The 20,383-nt window shown below is 34.6% G+C and overlaps 1 protein-coding gene across 1 annotated transcript in view; it reads left to right on the plus strand.

Annotated features, from left to right (window-relative positions):
* LOC137400681 (regulator of G-protein signaling 22-like) overlaps positions 1 to 20,383 on the plus strand; it is a 38,027-nt gene that overhangs the window by 707 nt on the left and 16,937 nt on the right. Inside the window, exons 3-15 of the mRNA XM_068087013.1 lie at positions 1,461 to 1,675; positions 2,422 to 2,690; positions 3,999 to 4,175; positions 5,015 to 5,075; positions 6,195 to 6,423; positions 7,097 to 7,245; positions 8,345 to 8,530; positions 9,368 to 9,610; positions 10,724 to 10,804; positions 11,507 to 11,664; positions 12,758 to 12,917; positions 13,461 to 13,583; positions 18,178 to 18,355. Coding sequence (XP_067943114.1) covers positions 1,461 to 1,675; positions 2,422 to 2,690; positions 3,999 to 4,175; positions 5,015 to 5,075; positions 6,195 to 6,423; positions 7,097 to 7,245; positions 8,345 to 8,530; positions 9,368 to 9,610; positions 10,724 to 10,804; positions 11,507 to 11,664; positions 12,758 to 12,917; positions 13,461 to 13,583; positions 18,178 to 18,355 — 2,229 coding nt within the window. The remainder of the gene's footprint in view (positions 1 to 1,460; positions 1,676 to 2,421; positions 2,691 to 3,998; positions 4,176 to 5,014; positions 5,076 to 6,194; positions 6,424 to 7,096; positions 7,246 to 8,344; positions 8,531 to 9,367; positions 9,611 to 10,723; positions 10,805 to 11,506; positions 11,665 to 12,757; positions 12,918 to 13,460; positions 13,584 to 18,177; positions 18,356 to 20,383) is intronic.

A 20,383-nucleotide genomic window follows, 5' to 3' on the forward strand; every position in this document is an offset into this window, starting at 1 on the left:
TGCATGCAAACCCTCGTGAGAATTAGATGTAGTTATTCAAATCAGGCTTGCATGTTATTAGCGTGAGCCAAGCAATATAAATAACAGTCACGCATGTGGTTATATAGATGTTCCTAGATATTGCTCGTTAAGTTCTTTTACTCAAGAGGCCAATATGTTAGCACCATTCAAAGCTAGCAAACTGAAGGTTGTACTTAGAGGAACTTCTCAGCAAATAATCAATAATCTAGTGATAAACAATTTGCATTTATTTATATTTGTCAGTTCAAATTGCTAATGATTAATACTCCGTCCTTGGCATCACGGACAGCTTCAAGTATGCTAGACATGATTTTTCAGGTTTATCTCCCTCGCACTCCTTTGTTTTTGCAAATATTCCTTTACGTATAAGAGATAAACACTGCATTTCCTTGCTTTTGTTGGGTTCAGAGTTGCTTATATTCCGAATTATGGAAATGTTGAAATCCGAACGCATTCTAAGCCATTTCGCGTCTCTTAACTAGTGCGAAGGCATTCGCTGTAAGAGAGCGAGTTTACTTTAACAAGTTCTGTTTTGAGGGATACATCACGAATCTTAGAAAGATCTATAGCGCAACTCTGAGTCTTTAAAATTAGGGTGTAAATTCATTGGAAGCGGGCAACTCCGAACCTAGTCGAAGCCTGGAAACACTGTGAATAAGAGTAGTGGCTTAAAGATAGTTTTTTTCAAGAATATGCACTTACCTACTGTTTCTGCAACAGACAAAAACATGATTTATCTGCACAATATATACATCACACTACTACTTGCTTGCTAACCTCATGCTGGGCCATAAAAATGGAGTTATCTTCTTCTATAAAAAAGTTAAGCTTTAAAGTGAAATTTTTTACACCTTACACTAGGGTGTAACCTGTAAAACATAGGATGTGAATTTTTTCGCAGCGAGCAACTCCGAACCCACTCAAAGCATGGAAACCCAGCCAATATAGTAATTGACATTTGCAATTAACAGACATAATTATATCTGTTTAATTGCAAATTCTTAGGATTTATCTCCCCCAAGTTCCTTTTTCTCAATTCTTTCAACATGAAATGTCATTCAGTTGTATTTTATAAAAGAATTTCTTAAACTTAGTTTTTCAGGAAATTAGGTAATAAAATTAATAAACCGGTGCTATACGGGAATGTTTCACTAGTGTATTTGTGTTGCAGACACACATACAAGTTGTTATTACCGCTACTAGAACCCTGGCAGTTCAGTGCCGCATGAGAGATCATTAGTTGTAATAACTAGACATACAATTATTCTGGAATGCCAGGTGGCGGTCGATTGGTGCAATTGTTAGCTTGTTGGTGAATCATGTTGAAAGTTACGAGTGTGAATCCCGTATGATGCAATTTTTTTCTCAGCTGCCAACTATTGCTTTGGACAGCTGGGGCTCTTATTATAGCAAATATCGGGTTATTGTTGTTATTTTAGGCGTTCGCTGAGCCATTAGAATACGATCGGCTTGTCGGGACATTCCAGGAGGTCATCACTGTACCCGCTGAGCCAACTACTCCTGTTCCGCCCACATCAGCTTTATCCAGGTCACCATTTGGTTCGCGAAGTGGTAAACGTTATGGCGTATCTGATGAAGAGAGGGAAAGTATGTTGGAGTGGTGTAAGAACAATAGGCTTCCTTACTTTCTAGAGTGAGTTGAACAGTATCTTATTTTTGTTAACCTTTATCAGTAGTAGTATTTATCAGTAGTATGACATGTTGATGAATTACTTCGGAAATCAGGAGTTGAATACTTAAATGGTAACATGAGACAATCCAATCAGATTTGCCTTTGTTCCAGTGCTAATATCTTTGAATACAAAGTTATTTCCTGCCTACCATAAGCTAAGGCTGCTAAAAATATTGAGTCAACTTATTTATTATCTATTATAAGCTACTTTTTTGCATTATTGTAGTACAGATAAATGTCTCAGTGAGGCCTATTTAAAACAATAACAATGTGTGGCACATTAATATGTCACATGAAGTTTCTAAAGTTTTTAGTTACCTTTCCATAAGAGGCCACAAGTTTAACCTTAGTCAGGGTGGCGATAAAAATAACCTTTTCCCAATTGCATACATGCCAAAGTTGGAACCAGTGATTAAATAGCAACATCTTTATTATATACACTGATTTTTTGCTAGTCAATGTCTAGATAGTTGCTGAGAAGGTTCACTTAAATACACTATTTCCACGTAAATAATAATCCTTATTTCTACAAAAGTGACAATATCTACATATCTATCTCTACATAACTAATAATATCTATTTCTACATAATAGAGTCTATTTCTACATAATAAAGTCTATTTCTACATAATAGAGTCTATTTCTACATAATAGAGTCTATTTCTACATAATAGAGTCTATTTCTAAGTAAGTGAATTCTTCTTTTAGAACCAAACTCTTCCGAGAACTAAAGCTACTGAAGTTGTTGCTTAGAGCTTTAGACGAAAGGTTTCAAAGAAGCGCTAGCCATAAATCTTCACAGATTAGAGGCTATAGTCGGCAGACTGAAAGCTACGTCTCTTCTCTCAGTAACTCAGCAGATAACTCGGCTAATGAAGATGAATATGATGAAGGCTGGAACGGAGATTCTCGTGATGTGTATACAGAAGGCCAGCCTGGGAGCCACACTGTCAGTCTGCCTGCCCAGCTTGGACATGGTTAGTAGCATTGTTGGTTAACATGTCAAACATTTTAGAGTGGATGTTCACTTGGATTCACACAATATTTTGGACAATTTACAAATATGACCAGGTTAATAACCTATAACACAGGCTAATTATAGTTTGCTGAAAATGGTGACTTAGCTAGGGGTTTCTTAAAAATGAGGCCACATTCGAAAGTTAATCTGTGAAATATTGTGGTCTTGCCTACAGGATACCCTACAGGGTGATATTATTCGATGAATTTAAAAATTCAGGTATTCGCGGACAGACAATTTCATGAATGGTTAAAATCTGCGAATAATTAGTAGTTGGCTCTCTTCTTAAAAGAAAAAGGGAAAATAACTACTACCTAACATTAAAAACTAGTGGCCAAGCGTAGTCAGTAAACATAGCTGAGTTCCAAACTCATTTGTAACCATCGCTGAGGGTTAAAGTTGCGACCATTGCAAATGCATCCCAATTCTTTCCAAAATTGTTTAAGGTGGTCACAATTTTTCAGAATTCAGCGTACCGTTGTCAAAAGTCGCTCTTGCAGTTTTTCACTGTGAAATCACCTCCAACAACTTCTACTCAAGTCGATAAAATTGACAATGATGATTTTGATTTAGAGATGGTATGTAATATGATTTGATTTGCAGATACGATTATATAAAGTCATACATAAAGTTAAACACGGGCTATACGCATGTGAAGGTTTTGTACTCTATTGCTAGCTGGATTCACAGATTAATTTATTTGCGTATGTGTTCCTCTCCCAATAAAATAGTCCGCAAAAATGCATGAAAAGACAACTTTCGTAAAATATAACTCTGTGAATAATAATCTTCTGTAGGTTATAGGTATTTGTCTTAAATTCATTCTAGTAAATGTTTGATTAAATCTTGTGAAAGAAACTGAAGTGCCTAATTTACACGATGATTTTGTCAGGGAGACTGTGGCTGGTAGTCTAGTACTACTGACCTGGGAACATTGGGTTTAGGTTGAAGTCTTAGAAAAGCTGTAAAAATATTTTCAAATTTGACTAACACATGGATGCTTTACGATCAATTTTTCTAGAGACTAGAACCCTCGCAGTCCAATGCGCTGTCAGGTGTAATAACTATATGTATAATTATTCTAAAATGTGGAAAGGCGGTCGATTGGTGCAGGTGGTAGAGTGTCAACCTGCTAAGCTGAAAGTTGTGAGTTCGAACTTGGTTGAAAGCAATCTTGTCTGTTAACTTTTACGCATAGCTTTGGACAAACACGGCTGTTATTATAGTAAAGATTTAGATTATTTCACCTTTCTTTTTTTTCTTTTAGCTCGTTCAGCTAAAAGTGCCAAGCATAGACGCCAGACCGGAAAGCAGACGAACCAAACCAAAAAAGTTATTTTTTCACGAAAAGGAAAATCTAGTGACACTGAAACAGGAGATGAAGATAACAATGCCATCATTGGTGCAGTGAGACAGATGACCTTCACCTCTACAGATGCACAAGGTCTGCCATTTTTAATACTTTGGATGAGCCCTCCATAGAAATAGTATTCTATGAAACGTATTTGAACAAAATTAAAATAATATAATAATATAATCATAGTGAAGGTAGCACATCTTTAATATTTGCTCAACTAACTAGATACATTTTGTATCTTCCTACGGAACTCTCAATTTCTTGCTATTAGATTTTTAATTGGTCAGTGGTTGTTTTGTTTTTTATATTGTTATTTTTATAACACTAACACCCTTGCAGTCTAGGGTGCCATTAGAGATCATCAGGTGTAACAATAAATAACTGACAATAACTATACACACAATAATAATTAATCTCTGGAAGGTGATTGATTGGTGCAAATGGTAGAATGCTGGGTGTGTGTCCTAAATGTTATGGGTTTGAACCCAGTACAGTATAATTCTTTTTTCAACTGTTCCCAGCTGTTCAGCAACTTTTTCCTAACCGCCAACTGTGACGTCGGATGGACACAGCTCTTGTTGTAGTAAATAAATTTACTCTTCTTTAGGCTTTGTGTAGTTTTAAGAATCATCTTGACTTGTACAAGCTCAAACAGTTTACTTTATATATTTGGATTTTGTGCAAGTAATACTAAAAATATGTTGACTGTATTTTTTTGTCAAATTATATTTATCTATGTTTTTGTCTTTAAAGTGTTGCATGAGAAATTAAGAATTTTCGACAATTACAGAAATCTTATAAAGTTTTACTAATATTTGAAGCCATGTCTTGCATTGTGGAACATTTTTGTTACCAAAATATACATTGGTTTGTTTAATTTTTTGTTCATTCTTGTTAGCCATTAGTTTACTATTGATTGATTTTAGCCGGAATTCAAGAAGAGGGTTCAGGGTTTTTCTCTTCAAATGGAAAATATGGATATCCAAGGTAAGTTTTCTTCACCCTTTCTGTATAGCCCAAGGATCAACATTTACCAGTTACATTGTCTATTTCACTGATTTCACGATAGTTAGAAAACATTTAATGGTTATAAAATAATATGACCTAACAAACCAAGGTCATCTTGAAGATTGATATTGTGCTTGCATAGCTGCTAGGTTATTAAGAATGTGCAGCCGCATTAATTCGATAAGTTGCGAGTTTGCCCGTTCATTCACTGTCCGCTTGTCGATCTTGATTTGAATAGCAGTGACCATCACAACACAAACAAAGGTTTGTCTTAGTAAAATGCCCTCCAGTCAGTAAAGTGTTCTATCACATTCACCAAAACACTTTTAGTTATAATAAGTAATAACTGAGATGGTACAGATATTGTTAGATATCAGCTTTGAATTTCCTCCATTTTTGCTCAACTTATTATAATCATGCTTTTATCAATTATTTTATCCTATATTTTCTCTTACAATTTTTATGTCACCAACATTACTACTATTGTTGCTACTAATAATACTACAATTATTATTCTTACTAGTACACCGGTAGTACAGTGTGCCGTGAAAGAGCGATGTGTGTAATAAATATGTGCACAATCATTCCATGTTGTGAAAAGGTGATTGAGTGGCGCAGATGGTAGCAAATCCAAACATCTGGGTTCGATTCTTCTGGGGTGTAATCCTTTTTTATTAATGTTCTTAGTGTGGCTTCAGACAGATGATTCTTACTATAGTAACTAACACCCTGGCAGTCTGGTACGCTGTGAGAAGTCATCATGTGTATTAAGTATGAGCACAATTATTCTGGAATGTAGAAAGGTGCAGATGGTAGCGTTCCTGGCTGCTAAGCTGAGTATCTGAGTTTGATTCTTGTGCAATGTATTTTTTTCTAACCTTTTAGCGGGCTTTAGACAGACGGACAGATACGGCTCTTATTATAGTAAAGATTGTTATTACAACTACTATTACTACTACTATTACCTTTATGACATAGTAGTAAAAGTATATAGAACACAGTACTACTACTACTACTACTACTACTACTACATACTACTACTACTACTACTATACAGTGTATATTCTATATCTGAAGTTACTTATTCTTCTCCCTCAGATCGATATCAGCACCGGTGAACTACAAAGAGTTTCTACACATACCCATGTATACAGATTTTGGTGACATATTTATTAATGACGACCTTGTCGGTGGAACAGAGGAAGATAAATTTGTGACATATAATGAGGACAAGGCGAGCGAGCAGCAGACGGAATCTGATATTAAGAATCTCGAAGGAAAGATCAACATGTCTTTGCAGCAAATGAAGGAGAGGATCTTTAGCTCTGTAAGTAACTGACAGCCTGCATCTGCCCAAGCTGTTTAGTACAGTAGGTTGATATTTCAAACAATCAAAAAAGAGTATTGGTTTTGGTAGAAGTAAGATGGTTTATTACCTGCAGAGCTGATGCTCTTGGGCCGTTCTACATTTATAGGCAATAATTAAATAGTCCAAGAACAGCAGATCTGCAGGTAGGAAATAGTTGTAATGACATTAAGCATAACTCTTAGTGCCCTTTTTCTGAATGAATGGGGTAGCAGGTTTGAAAACTGACTTATTGTCAACTAGTTGCTGAACATTACTAATGAGATATCTACGTATATTAATGTCTTCCACTCTGTCATCATGTCTGTCTGTTAGTCTGCGTAAGCGCTATGCAGTTCCACATTATTTGCCTAATCTTATCCAAACTACACACGCATGTGTTCTGTGCCTTCCACCAGGTCGCTGAAAGTGTTTGGTTTCAAAACATTGTCTAGTTCCTGATCACCAGCCTCTCAGACACCCACCTACTGTCTATCAGATTGAAAATAACAGAAGTCCCAGGCATCATCAGACTTACTGCTAGTACATTATAAAGACTAAGCTATCTGTTGCAGCAGTAATTTACTCTCTGCTCTCTATTACTAGCAGCTATTATTATTATTACTACTATCATCATCGTTATTATTATTATCAGAGAGCGGGCATGGCAGAGTTGACAGAGTTCCTCGCTGACACAAATGGAATGGACCTGTTCAACTTTTGGATCGACTGCGAAACATTCAAGGACACAATGGCTGACCATGATGAAATCATGAAAATGGCTTCTAGAAATCAGCTGTTCAGGTAAATAGCTCAAATTCGAGAAAAAATTCTTAGAAAAAATTTTTCAAGTCTAAGATTTTGTTATAGGGTATTTTCTTTAATCTATAAGTAGCCAAAGAAAGTAACAGCCTTAACTCTTTTTATGTAAGTTTTAGACACTCTTGTATTAAGAATGGGTTTGCTATGTATAGATATTTAATCTTATAAGAGGAAACACTTCATAGGGTGGAGCCTTTGTGCATGTAGCAGTTCATAAAATCTATTTTGACAAAGAGTTCAATGCAGCTTTCAAGGTTTGTTTGGATAATTTCAGATGATATTTAAACAGTAACTGTGCGTAGATTGCATAGAATATCAACCTTGTTAACAAAGATGATACAGTTGTTGTGCATTGACCCCTCCATCTTTCCTTAGCCTGCTTTTCAAGTACAATTTACTATTGATACACATGTGATGGAGACTGTCAGCTTAACAACCTAAACTCTACTCTCCAGTGGTTAGTTCCTTGAGAGCATAGGCTAAGCTTTATGAGAACCCAAGCTTGAACCTCAAATATATGACGCAATTTCAAGTTCTGTTTTCCTTGTAAATTGTGGTTATGACATTAAATATGTTATAATTTTGTTTATTTTTTATTTCCATTCTCTGTCTGTTATTTTAGTGGATTTCATTTACAGATTTTTAAATGTGGTTGCATAGACATTATTATCAGAAGCAGTAAGCTAAAAATACCTGTTACCATAGTGATAGCTCTTAGAGCTAAGCTCTTCCAAGTCCAGTTACTGTATTTATTTCTGGACTATTGATCCGTTGCATTGTTAGGAGGTGCATAGCAGGTGTCAATAAAATTTGACACAGTAATTCTGAGTGATTATAATAGAAATCTATTGCAGATGTCTGTGTAGCAGTGCAATACAGACCATAGCATAGATGTAGGAAAAGTGTTACTCGTGAATGTTTTAGTAAGACAACTCTTAAAATGGTTGGAAATAAATAAAATTGCTGGCAAATTTAAAAATATGACAGAAATGTTAACAACCTTGCTGGAGTTTCTGCCTCCTTATGGTAATACAAGTATGTGTGAAATAATCTGCAATTTTGGTGATCTCTTTTATTTTAGAGATATTCAAGACAAGTACAAGCTCAGCCTAACTGCCGATGCCAGAGCGCAGATACAGAAAGCTGCGAGCTCCTACCAGCTCAGCCACACTGTGTTCATACGCACCCAGTATGACGTTCTTCGTCGACTGCGTACCTACTGGCTACCGAGGTTCATTCTACACAAGGAGAAGGCTAATGAGCTCAAGTATATTCCTAATTTTTGTTTGTAGATAAAAAGCGGAGATGCTAGATTCAGACATTTTGTTTCAAATAATCCTGATTAAATTTGTTGTAGATCAGCAAGTGCAGTCGAATTGTGATTTACAATCATATTTCCAGACAAATTTTATGGCATGGGACATTAATTTGAGCAAATATTACTCTCGAAATGCAGAGTCATTTTCAACATATGACATGAAAGATATCCGTAAACATTGCAGTTTTGTCATTTATTGTCTGCTTGTCGATCTTGATTTGAATAACAACGATCATGACAACACGGACTAAGGTCTGTCTTAGTAAAATGCTCTTCAGTTGGTAGAGTATTATATCACTTTATTACTCTAGCAGTCGCGTGCACCGTGAGAGATCTTCATGTATAATAATTAAGTTCGCAATTATTCCATGAAGTTGAAAGGTTGTCTAGTGGTGCAGTTGGTAGCACACTTGACTCCAAAACAACAAATTTGAGTTCAATTCCAGTATGGAGCAAGCTTTTTTCCTAATGCTTTTCATGTGGTTTCAGATAAATGGCTGGACAGGGCTCATATTATAGTAAAGATTTACCAAAACAGTTTTGGTTATAATTAGAAATTAATGAGATGGTACAACTATTCCTAGATACCTAGATTTCATTCCTAGAGTTTATTGGTGTCTTGTAGAGAGTACATATAAAAACTGATAGCTGTTGTTAGTTGTATTAGCATTTTCTTATTAACTGCGATAACTGGATGGCCTGAGATGGTTACAAACTTGAGCTTTTATATTTGTGAGATGACATGACTTATTTTTAAACCATGACATAGAGTATTTGTTTGTTTAGCTCTCTGCTTGGACTCCATCAGCTTAATGTCGCCAGTCAACAGACATCTACCGATAAACGTAGCGATCAGTTCCTTCCGAAGATCTCATTTGTAAACTCACTACCTATCGACCACAACAGAATTATGCAGCTGGCCGAGTCGGGTTCAGAAACCTGGACTACAGTGTTGCAAGGCGGGCGTAAACTCGACGCCAGAGTAAAGTCTGCCAGAATTATTCAATCAGTGAGCCAAAGTGAAGGACGGTTGGTAAAAATCTTTCGAACTCATGAATGCTGCAGTCTTATCTAAACTTATTTGTTAACCCTTCAAGAAATTACTTTGTGTCTGCACAAAACGTCTAGTACGAAAAGTGTTATAGAAGTTTTGCAAGTAATTAGCATGAGGGTGTCGGAAAATGACAAGCATTGCATGAAGATGCACAAAGTAACGCAGACAAAATGATGCACAAGAAATAACATGCAAAATATCACACGTGGAGTAATATAGGTGAGGTGACGCAGACAAACAAACATGCACTAATTGTCACAAAGGACCAGATATATTGTATACAGTAGACGCCCCTATAACGTAAATTCCAGATGACGTTAAGACTTTATGTGTAGCTTTTGTTTCGTACTATGTAAAGAATTCCATATACATACTTGCATTTCAGGTTGTGAACTGTGGTCATAAAAGTAGCAACATAGCCATAGCTCCCTAGGTTATGACTTTGCACTAACACCACAGCTCTTAGTGTTGACTATTAATTTTAAGCTCACTAAACAAGACTTTCTTTATCATAGAAGATGTTAAATAGGTCTGATGTTAGCTTTGAATCTAACAAACTGCAACTTTAGGAGCTGTTTAGGAGCCAAATTTGAGATTTTTTTCACTAATGTTTGAACCAATGATTTTTTTGCATATTAGTTTGTAAGAGCTATCATGTAAGTTTTATAAAAAGCAATGAAATTTGAGTTTGTTGTTGCAAAATGAAAGAGAAGACAACTCTTAGTTTTATATTTTCAAAGTTGATTATGGACACTTGCTATATTTGTGGCTCATTTGCCAAATTACAGTGGAAAATCATAAAGGAAGTATTTTTCTAAACAGGTCATATCAGCTAAAAAGTGCATTCAGCTGTTTTCAATAAATCTGGAATATTTTACTGATAGGAAGTTAGAGGGTTGGAGAGCAGCCAATAGGGTTTCAATTCTACTGGTTTTGACAGACCGGAAGTGCATTCAACTCCGCCCTCTGGCAATCCTGCAATGCATGTCCATCTGCATGACTACCAAGATCTTGGACTGAATCTGTCTGGGTAAAAGTAGGGAGTTACATGGTTAGTTTTGACTAAATTATCTTGTTGTCTGTTCTAGTGGTGACATTCGAGAGAGGATGCTTCTAGCGCTCCAGTGTGACAGAAATGCTGGAGGGCCCTTCAGAGCCTACCTAGCCAAGTATGTTCTTACATGTTATTCTTGTACCAAATTGACAAACTTTGATTTGTTGTTTTTACATTTCTGGCATCCAGTGCGGTCTAAGCGCATTCATTTATTGAAGAAGATGATTGGTAAGATATTAAATTGAAATTCTGCAACTAGTGGTAGTTTTATGTGGCTAGAAATTTATTAAAACATTTTATAATCAAGTTTGTGCAAAGAAAGAGTGAAGGCTTGTATTGCGTACAAGCTATTCCATTTAGAAGGATAGTAGCGACTTGTGAAGAAAAAAGTGCAAGACCATCCTGGATCATGCGCATTTTCCTTGCACTCTATTGGCTTCTAGTTAAACCGCCTCTATCAATTTATTGACTTCTAGTTACACTGTTTCTATCAGATCATTGACTTTTTACACATGGTATTTTATAAATCATAAATATCGAATGATCCTACACGAACATAGATTAAAGTAGTGAAGATGAGATTGACTTGCCCTGGACATACATTGTACATGTGCAAAAGCTGTTGCCTCATGCACGTAGCTATTTACATTCATTGTTATTTTTATGTCTAACTACATTTCTAAGGTGATGCTGAGAAAACCTGTATCTCCCGTTTATATGAATAAAAAGTATGAGTATTTTTCACACATTTTGTCATATTCATTGGTCCTGATGCTAATCCACTCAACGATTTTGTCATCCATCTTCTTGCTTGCAGATTTGAAAAGTGTACTTTACTTTCTAAATTGCTCTTTTGGGAGGCTGTCACAGACTACGGCAGCGCGGAGGACAGGTCAGCGGACAGGTTGTTAAGAATGAATCAGGCGTGGAATATATATAATTTGTATATAGGAGAGAACAGTCCTTATGATATTGGTAAGAGTTGTGAAATTTTAAGCATTTTTCATCTCTATTCCTAGAGCCCAAAGTCTTTCCCAGAACCCGTTGTTTGCAAGCTTAGACAAACTACAAATTATGATTTATTTAGTATCTGAAAAAACATTCCACAAAAAATTTCACTTGTTTTACATTATCATTTAATGCAAAACTTGGCATTATATCTGTCATGCAATATCATCCATGGAAGTATCCTTCATTCCTCTAACCCATATGCTCCAGACTATGAACTATAGATTGTAAACTATAGGCTATAAACCATAGACTGTCAGGCAATAGATAATAGACATGTAGGTGAGATGTAGACTCAGATAGCGAGCAAACTCTTAGTTAATCATCGAAATATGGGATAAAATGTTGTGTCAGGAATTCTTAAGTGAACTGTATGTATGTGCATAATATTAATCGCTTGTGTAGAGTTGCCTTCTTTTATTGGAAAGATAAATCTCAAGCGCTTTAAATTTGGTCGCTTGTGCCTAAATGTTAATATGCGTACAGTAACTGTTATGTAAAGCTTAACTTACACAAAATTTTTGTAGATTTTATCAGAAAGTATTGATATTTTTCTATCTTTTGTGATTATTTTGGATGTTTGAGGTGATCTGACTTCCAGGATGTTTCAAAATTAAAATCAACAAAACTTGATTACGGTTGAGATGCTCGGATTCATGCAAAAGTGTGATTATGATGTCTATAGTAGCATCGCAGCAAACATATCGACAGAATAGACTTGCTTAACGCTGCAACTTGACCGCAGTAGCCGATATCAATAAAGAGAGAGACAGTCAGCCATGATACTAGTGATGTCATTTCAACACGTAGTTTTCTTCTGAGAGTTTTAACCGTGATCAAGTTTTGTGTATTTTAATCTTACAACATCCTGGCTATCAGATCATTTCAAACATCGAAAACAATCGCAAATAATAGAAAAATACCGCTACTTTCTAATAAAATATACTAAATTTTTGCATAAATTCATCATTGAAATAACTAAAGTGTCTTCTCAGTTTTACGTATATAGTAAAAGAAATTTACTTGTTCAAATTTACATAAACTTATCCTCCTGTTACAGATATCAGCGGAAGGGCTCGATCCGATATCTTAAACTGCTTAAAAAAGTCAACAGATTTTGTCAGCGCTGACCTTCTACAGTCAGCGCAGTCCCACGCTGTTGATTCGCTCATCGAGCCCTGGAAACTCTACCTAAAGTACGACGTGAAACTTTTCCTCGAGTGAGTACTTTACTGTTCATGCTCTAGTACCTTACTCTTCGTGTTTTTTATAACTGTTCCCTCTGAAATACCGTATTTTAATTTGGATATTTTTTGGCAATCGTTTTTGCATGTAGTTCTTAAGTTCAAAACTTGAATTGCTCAGAAGTTTGTTAAAAGCAAAAATGACTAAGAAAATCAGCTTGCATAGAGAATTATCTGCCATGTACTGTCTCTGAAATAAGTATTTTGTAGTCGCTTAACAACACTTGATAAGACTCAATTTTACTTGCCAATTTCGAAATCAGGAATTAATATATAAAGCATAATCGAAATATACCGTAAAACCTCTAATAGAGCGCCAAGCCGTTCTATTTTTCAACCCTTCCATAGTTGCGGTCAAATAGAGGTTCAATTAGAGGTTTTACGGTAGGTAAAATTTCTACTAGTATTTCACTGAAAGGTTAGTTATTAATTACGCTTGTCTCCCAATTCTAACTTACTCCAGAGCCATCTTTATAGTGTCTTTGTTACAATTTACAGTGTCTTTGTTACAATTTACAGTGCTCAAGCTGCCAGATTTGGTACGATAGATGTAAGGCCATCATTTGCGCTTGAAAAGATTTTTGTCATATGTGACCCTGAAAGTTCCCGAGTGCTCATAAAGAAACCCCTCATGAGGCTTAGGTAAGTGTCATGATCTCAACATCCCTTCTCCTGTTGCATGTAAAGGGAGCAGTATGTTGCAGCACTACTAATGTAGCTTTGATGAGTTTTGCATCATGTGTGTTTCACAGGGATCATAACAACCTTTTAGCAAACTCAGTTCTGAAAATAGTTAAAGGAAATAACGACTGCTAAGTATGTTTTGCACTAAAACAAACAGGACACATGGATTCACTAGAAACTGATAATTAGCAGCATATAATGCAAGATTTGAAGTCATTTTCCTACAATTGCTAAGTCATATCTCGACAGTTGCTTGCTGTAGCGGGCGTGTGTTTCAAGCCTATTCTCTTATCCAATGCACTCAGCCCTATGCTTGTCTCCATGAATGCAAATATATTGTTCATTTTGATTATAATAAACTGACCACTCTGGTTTAATAACAATGTATTATAAGATAAATAAGTTCCAATTAGCATTAACTAAGAATAAAACGCTTTACATTTGGTTTGATTGTGTATAAGAAAGGTGGTGGCATGTGTCTCTGTGGGTGCTGCCAACTGACCAATGAGAGACCTTAATTGAACTTTTTGTAAATATGAGTATTTAGAGCGGCATCATACACAACTTCGATTCTAGATAGTAACAAAGCTTGCCTTTTGATTTGAGGTGTTCTCAGCCTATTTCTAAGTACAAATCCTGAGCTGTCTGTTGTTCTGGTGCTGCATTTATAAACATGAGAAGATATGTTTCCGTTATGGTTTTAGTATTGATAAAATTTATTTTCAATTTCTGTTGTTAATACAATGTATTTTATTTAGTTTTATACAGAGAGTTCAGGCTATTTATATTATTTATAGCAATTCATAATTATTATTATTTTGATAGTAGTTTGGAGAGTAACATCTGAAAATGAATGTTTAATATTTTGTGATACTAGCTTACCTTTTCATGTCGATTGAGGTGGTTATAATGATTGATGAGTCAAGACCGCTACTTGTTGACATCTTAGAGAAAGTTTTAGTCCAAAAAATGAGAGGTCACAAAGTATTTAAGGCAAATTTTATACCTTTACTAACACATTCTGCGTAATTCTAAAATAGATGACGTTCTGTGCCTGACACGTTGTAGTGCTACTGACCCAGTTCACATATTTGTGCGAAACCACGAACTGCATATGAACTGTAGTTTGCAATGTTTTTTCTTCTGGATCTCTGTTTTGCTTGGTCTGCGCTGAAAGTAGTAGATAAGTTTTTTATCATGTGCTATAGCCAATGTCAAATAAATGTATAAAACTATCAAGACTAGAGTGTCCTGTTTTAGAGTTACACCACATTAGTCCCGTTATTAGTAGCTATTTTAGCATCACTCTATGGACAGATCGCAATTTCAATTGTACACGACCCTAGTGACTTACCTTTTATTTAACGTGTATTTTTGCAGTGTCTGTGCTTTTTAGTATAGGCAAACCGTAATGCATCTAAAGCGGCTGGTGTTGTGGTTCACTAAGCTAAATAGTAGATTCGTCTGCTCGTGTTTGGCTTATGCAAATAATCACATGTTTACAGGTCTCTCCCTCAGATTCCAAACAGGTATTACCATGATTCACTTCTTAGCTAAATGGGTTTGAAAAGTTTGGATGCTTCCAGTCACAAAATGATAAAATTGTGTGAATCTTTTTGCTGGAAAAATAGTTGTGTAAATGGCACTTGATGACATCACTGCTTTAAATTCCCATAAATCTGAAGCATTTTTAGCCTAGGCTTTTAGAATTTAATAAATGTCATTTGCTGTGTTAAGAAATTTAATGAAATTTGAAATTAAGCTAAATTTATTTTGTGAATAATTGGCATCCAGACTTTTCAAACAGTTAAATACATGCTGAGATTTAATGATTTTTTTCAGAATTCACGCTATACAAACATTCTGCTAGCTATCATGAAACTCTCCTGCTACACTTAATAATAGAACTCATGCTTCACAAACATGCAACAGCCTATCAGAGGCCTCACTACTACATTGCTTATTAAAAGTAATGCTATATAAATACTCATCAACCTATTACTTGCTTCTCAGCTGTGCTCGTTCGCTTTGTAGACAAACTTTATTTAAATAATTTGTGATCGTAAGCAAACATGCTTATCAATATTTATTATTATTGGTTTAAGTGCAATTAGAAAAAAAATAACATTCTAAATAGGTATTTTTTGTAATTTTCAAATTCTCTAGTGCGATAAGTGGTACTCTCCTAGTAATATACCATATTTTAACAGGCTTTTCATTTTAAAATGTTTTTCAGTTGAGGAAAATATTTTTGCATTAACTTTCCATTCCATTCTTATGAAAGGTGTAAAAAGTTTTATTGATCTTTTTTGCTTTTTATATTCTAGAGCTTCAACTTGTCTATAATTAGTTTTTATAATTATTAAATCATATAAAATAGTTTGCTAACAGCCAGTTCATATAAAATGATGTCTTAACACTAAAGTAACAATGTGGTCTGTTAACATTAGTGTCATATAAAATAGCCTTGTTAACATCAGTGTCATATAAAATACTCTGTTAACATCAATGTCACATAAAATACTCTGTTAACATCAGTGTTGTAAAAGTGGTATGTTAACATCAATGTCATATAAAATAGTTAATATCAGTTCCACATAAAATAATATGTTAACATCGATGTCAGGGCATAGTTTGGTAACAAAATCATAACATGGTCTATTAATATTAGTGTCATCTAAAATACTTTGTTAGCATCAGTGTTATAAAAGTGGTATGCTAACATTTGTGGCATATAAAATAAGCTGTTAACAACAATTTCATATAAAATGAATAATATGTTAGCATCAAAGTCATAGCGTATTCTGTTAACAATGTCTTAAGATAATCTGTTAACATCAATGCCGCATGAAACAGCCTATTAACATCAGTGTTATAAAAATAGTGTGTTAATAACAATTCCATATAAAATGATATATTAACATCAATATCATATAGAATGGCTGGCTAACTTCCTATTCTCACATACAACATAGTTTCTACCGATAGATTATTCACTATTTTTCAAGCATAAAACAAACAGCTCACAGAGATCTCTTTATAGCATGAAAGAGTAGACAACTACTTATTACAAAGATGAGTCTATTCACCAGCTGGGCTTGTTCACACTAACAAGCATGCATTTGAAATATAGCGTGGGAAAAGTAATCAGCTAAAATAATACGCTCTACCTTTTAACATAAACACATCAGGAACATCGCTTACTGGTTGGTCCAACTCTTATTAAACTGTTCCAGGTCAGTGGTATAAGCGGGCAATAGATCTTTGCTTCTTGTGGACCAATAGTGTATTCTCTTCTGTTCTTACTATGTTCTGCTCATATGTTCTCTTCTGATAATGATTGCGTTCAGCTTCTCTCAAATCATTCATATCGATATGGCAAACTTTTAGTCTAATTTCTGTTAACAGCTTGAGTTATGAAAAAGTTATATTTTTATATAGACTTCATAGTTTTTACAGAGGCTTTCTAGAGGTGTGTTCGTTCTTATTCATCATTTTCAAACAATAGTATTCAAAATAAACTATATTTAGATAGAAGTAACTTGTACAAGTAGATTGGCAGTGCGTATGTTTAAGCACGCTTACTAGCTTAAGGTCAATATTATCATATGCACATCTGCTATAGTTGGTAAGTCTGTTATTGCTATAGTTGGCAAGTCTGCTATAGCTATAGTTGGCAAGTCTGCTACAGCTATAGTTGTTAAGCAAATCTGAAATCTCTTTGCATATTCAGCTAATTAAATTTTATCATGTGATAAGATATGTGCAGTGTTGAATCTGGGTTTACTTTTAGGGATGTTTTTAAAATTCAATAACTAAAACAATGCAGGGGGTGAATTCTCCAAGATGGTATAACGCAGCGTATCATTGGATGGTTGGAGGCCTATGATGCAATAATGATCTAGATTGTCTATATCTCATTATATTTTGTGGTTAGCTTAAAAGAAGCCATAAAATTAAAGGGTACTTAGATCTTGAGTGAATAATGAGAGTTTTTTTACTATAAATTTGGGCTCTCCAGTCTAAAGTCAAGTCTCAAGTCTAATCATACCTCTATGAGGTATGATTAGACCAAAAAGCCAACAACATTATCACTAAATTACAACCATATATATATAACCGTAATATTAAAAGTACCTTGAGAGGAGCGGTTATTGCTAAGACTAATTTGCTGTTTGATAAGAGGAAAATTTACAAGAGAAGATAATAACTAGCATCTATTACTTTCAATATGCATGTAAACCAAAAATCCTTTTGAACTCTCAAAACACATTTTTGAAAGCTGACTTTTATTTTGTAATGCAAATTTACATCCATGTGAATATTAGCCTACTTCAAGAGCAACTTTTTGTATGATTCTCACATGAGTAGATTTTGAAGATGTGTGCTGAGAGCAAAGAGATGTTCAATGCACTTAGTACAACATCAGTTCCTTGTCAATATTTTATATAATATTCCTGCTATTATTAGTAGTAATATAACTGATAACATTGTCACTGATAGTAAACTTCATTACGAGTAACTTATCATATATCGTTTACACTGTTGTTAGGCAACCAACTGCCTCCTCGGTGACAACCATGGTGCTCAGACGGACACCTCTCACTCAGTCCGCCAAGGAGGAAAGACGGCAGCGTCGAAAAGAACGGAGGTTGCAGCTTCTCAAAGAACAGAAAGCTCTGCTCAAGATGGTTAAAGCTCGACAAGAGGAGCGAAAACAGAGAATTGTGGTTAGTCTACTGATTCCTTATTATATCATCTGGGTAGTTGCCTTTCCTTTCAGTGATCTTCTAAATGTGATTGGCAATTTTTTCTTATTTTTAAATTATGGAAATCTACTGTTGATGTTTTCATTTTGTATTGAGAATAGTTTTTATTTTTATTACAAAAACCCAAGTCATAGATACCATGCTGTTCAGTTGTTAAAAAATCTCTGAAAAACCTTTTTTGTAAACGCTGTTTTAAGTTTGATTGAATGCCAGTTTGTGATTTGCTGTACAGCGAAGGGTATGACAACTCCAACTCGCTTATAGAATTGCATTATATTGTAGGTTATGGTAAAGTCTTATTCGGAGCAGTAAAAACACGCAATTGTTTTCTTTTTGGTTGGCGTATAGATATGTAGCATCCTCCATAATGCTTTCTAATATCCTCTTCACTGATAACAATCCACTGCTCCTAGTTTGTTTTCTGCTATAATAACTTCAGTTGAGAAATCACAAGTTGTGTTATTGGATACTGTGCTAAGTTTGTCTTTTATTTTATCAATCTATTAAAGTTTATATGTCATCTTAAATACTCTCTGTATCAGCTTAATATACTTCTCTTTTAACTGTAATCTCACAAACTCTTTCAACTCATAAATATCTTCCAGTTTTTGTAAGCTAATCTCTCACAAACTCTATCAGCTATCAACTATGTCTCTCTATTAGCTAATGTTTCACAAACTCTATCAGATATCAACTCTATATCTCTATAAGCTAATGTTTCACAAACTCTATCAGATATCAACTATATCTCTCTATAAACTAATGTTTCACAAACTCTATCAGATATCAACTATATCTCTCTATAAACTAATGTTTCACAAACTCTATCAGATATCAACTCTATATCTCTATAAACTAATGTTTCACAAACTCTATCAGATATCAACTATGTCTCTCTATAAACTAATGTTTCACAAACTCTATCAGATATCAACTATGTCTCTCTATAAACTAATGTTTCACAAACTCTATCAGATATCAACTATGTCTCTCTATAAACTAATGTTTCACAAACTCTATCAGATATCAACTATATCTCTCTATAAACTAATGTTTCACAAACTCTATCAGATATCAACTATGTCTCTCTATAAACTAATGTTTCACAAACTCTATCAGATATCAACTATATCTCTATATAAACTAATGTTTCACAAACTCTATCAGATATCAACTATGTCTCTCTATAAACTAATGTTTCACAAACTCTATCAGATATCAACTATGTCTCTCTATAAACTAATGTTTCACAAACTCTATCAGATATCAACTATATCTCTCTATAAACTAATGTTTCACAAACTCTATCAGATATCAACTATGTCTCTCTATAAACTAATGTTTCACAAACTCTATCAGATATCAACTATGTCTCTCTATAAACTAATGTTTCACAAACTCTATCAGATATCAACTATGTCTCTCTATAAACTAATGTTTCACAAATTCTATCAGATATCAACTATGTCTCTCTATAAACTAATGTTTCACAAACTCTATCAGATATCAACTATATCTCTATATAAACTAATGTTTCACAAACTCTATCAGATATCAACTATATCTCTCTATAAGCTAATGTTTCACAAACTCTATCAGGTATCAACTATATCTCTCTATAAACTAATGCTTCACGAACTTTATCAGAGTTTATGAACCTATTAGCCGAATGCCCGGCCTTGCCTGGGTATTAAAAACAGCTTATAAACAGTGGCAGATAAGGTAGTTCCCTGCCACTTGCCATTATTCTGGCACATTGCCAATGACTAATTTGAGTATGCTACTATCTGAATTGCTAAACTTACTAATAAAGAGCTCTGAGGTTCCGAGATCAAATCCACCACAATGAGGAACTTTCATTTCTAGGTTTTAATAGCTATAGCTGGACCAAACGACAGACTTTAAGATTTATATATACACGTGTATAGATATATATACAGATAAATACTTGCATAAGTAAACACACTTTTGTGGATGTTGTGCAGTCCA

This window comes from Watersipora subatra, chromosome 7 (genome assembly GCF_963576615.1).
Source record: "Watersipora subatra chromosome 7, tzWatSuba1.1, whole genome shotgun sequence".
In the NCBI taxonomy this organism is placed as follows: Eukaryota; Metazoa; Bryozoa; class Gymnolaemata; order Cheilostomatida; family Watersiporidae; genus Watersipora; species Watersipora subatra.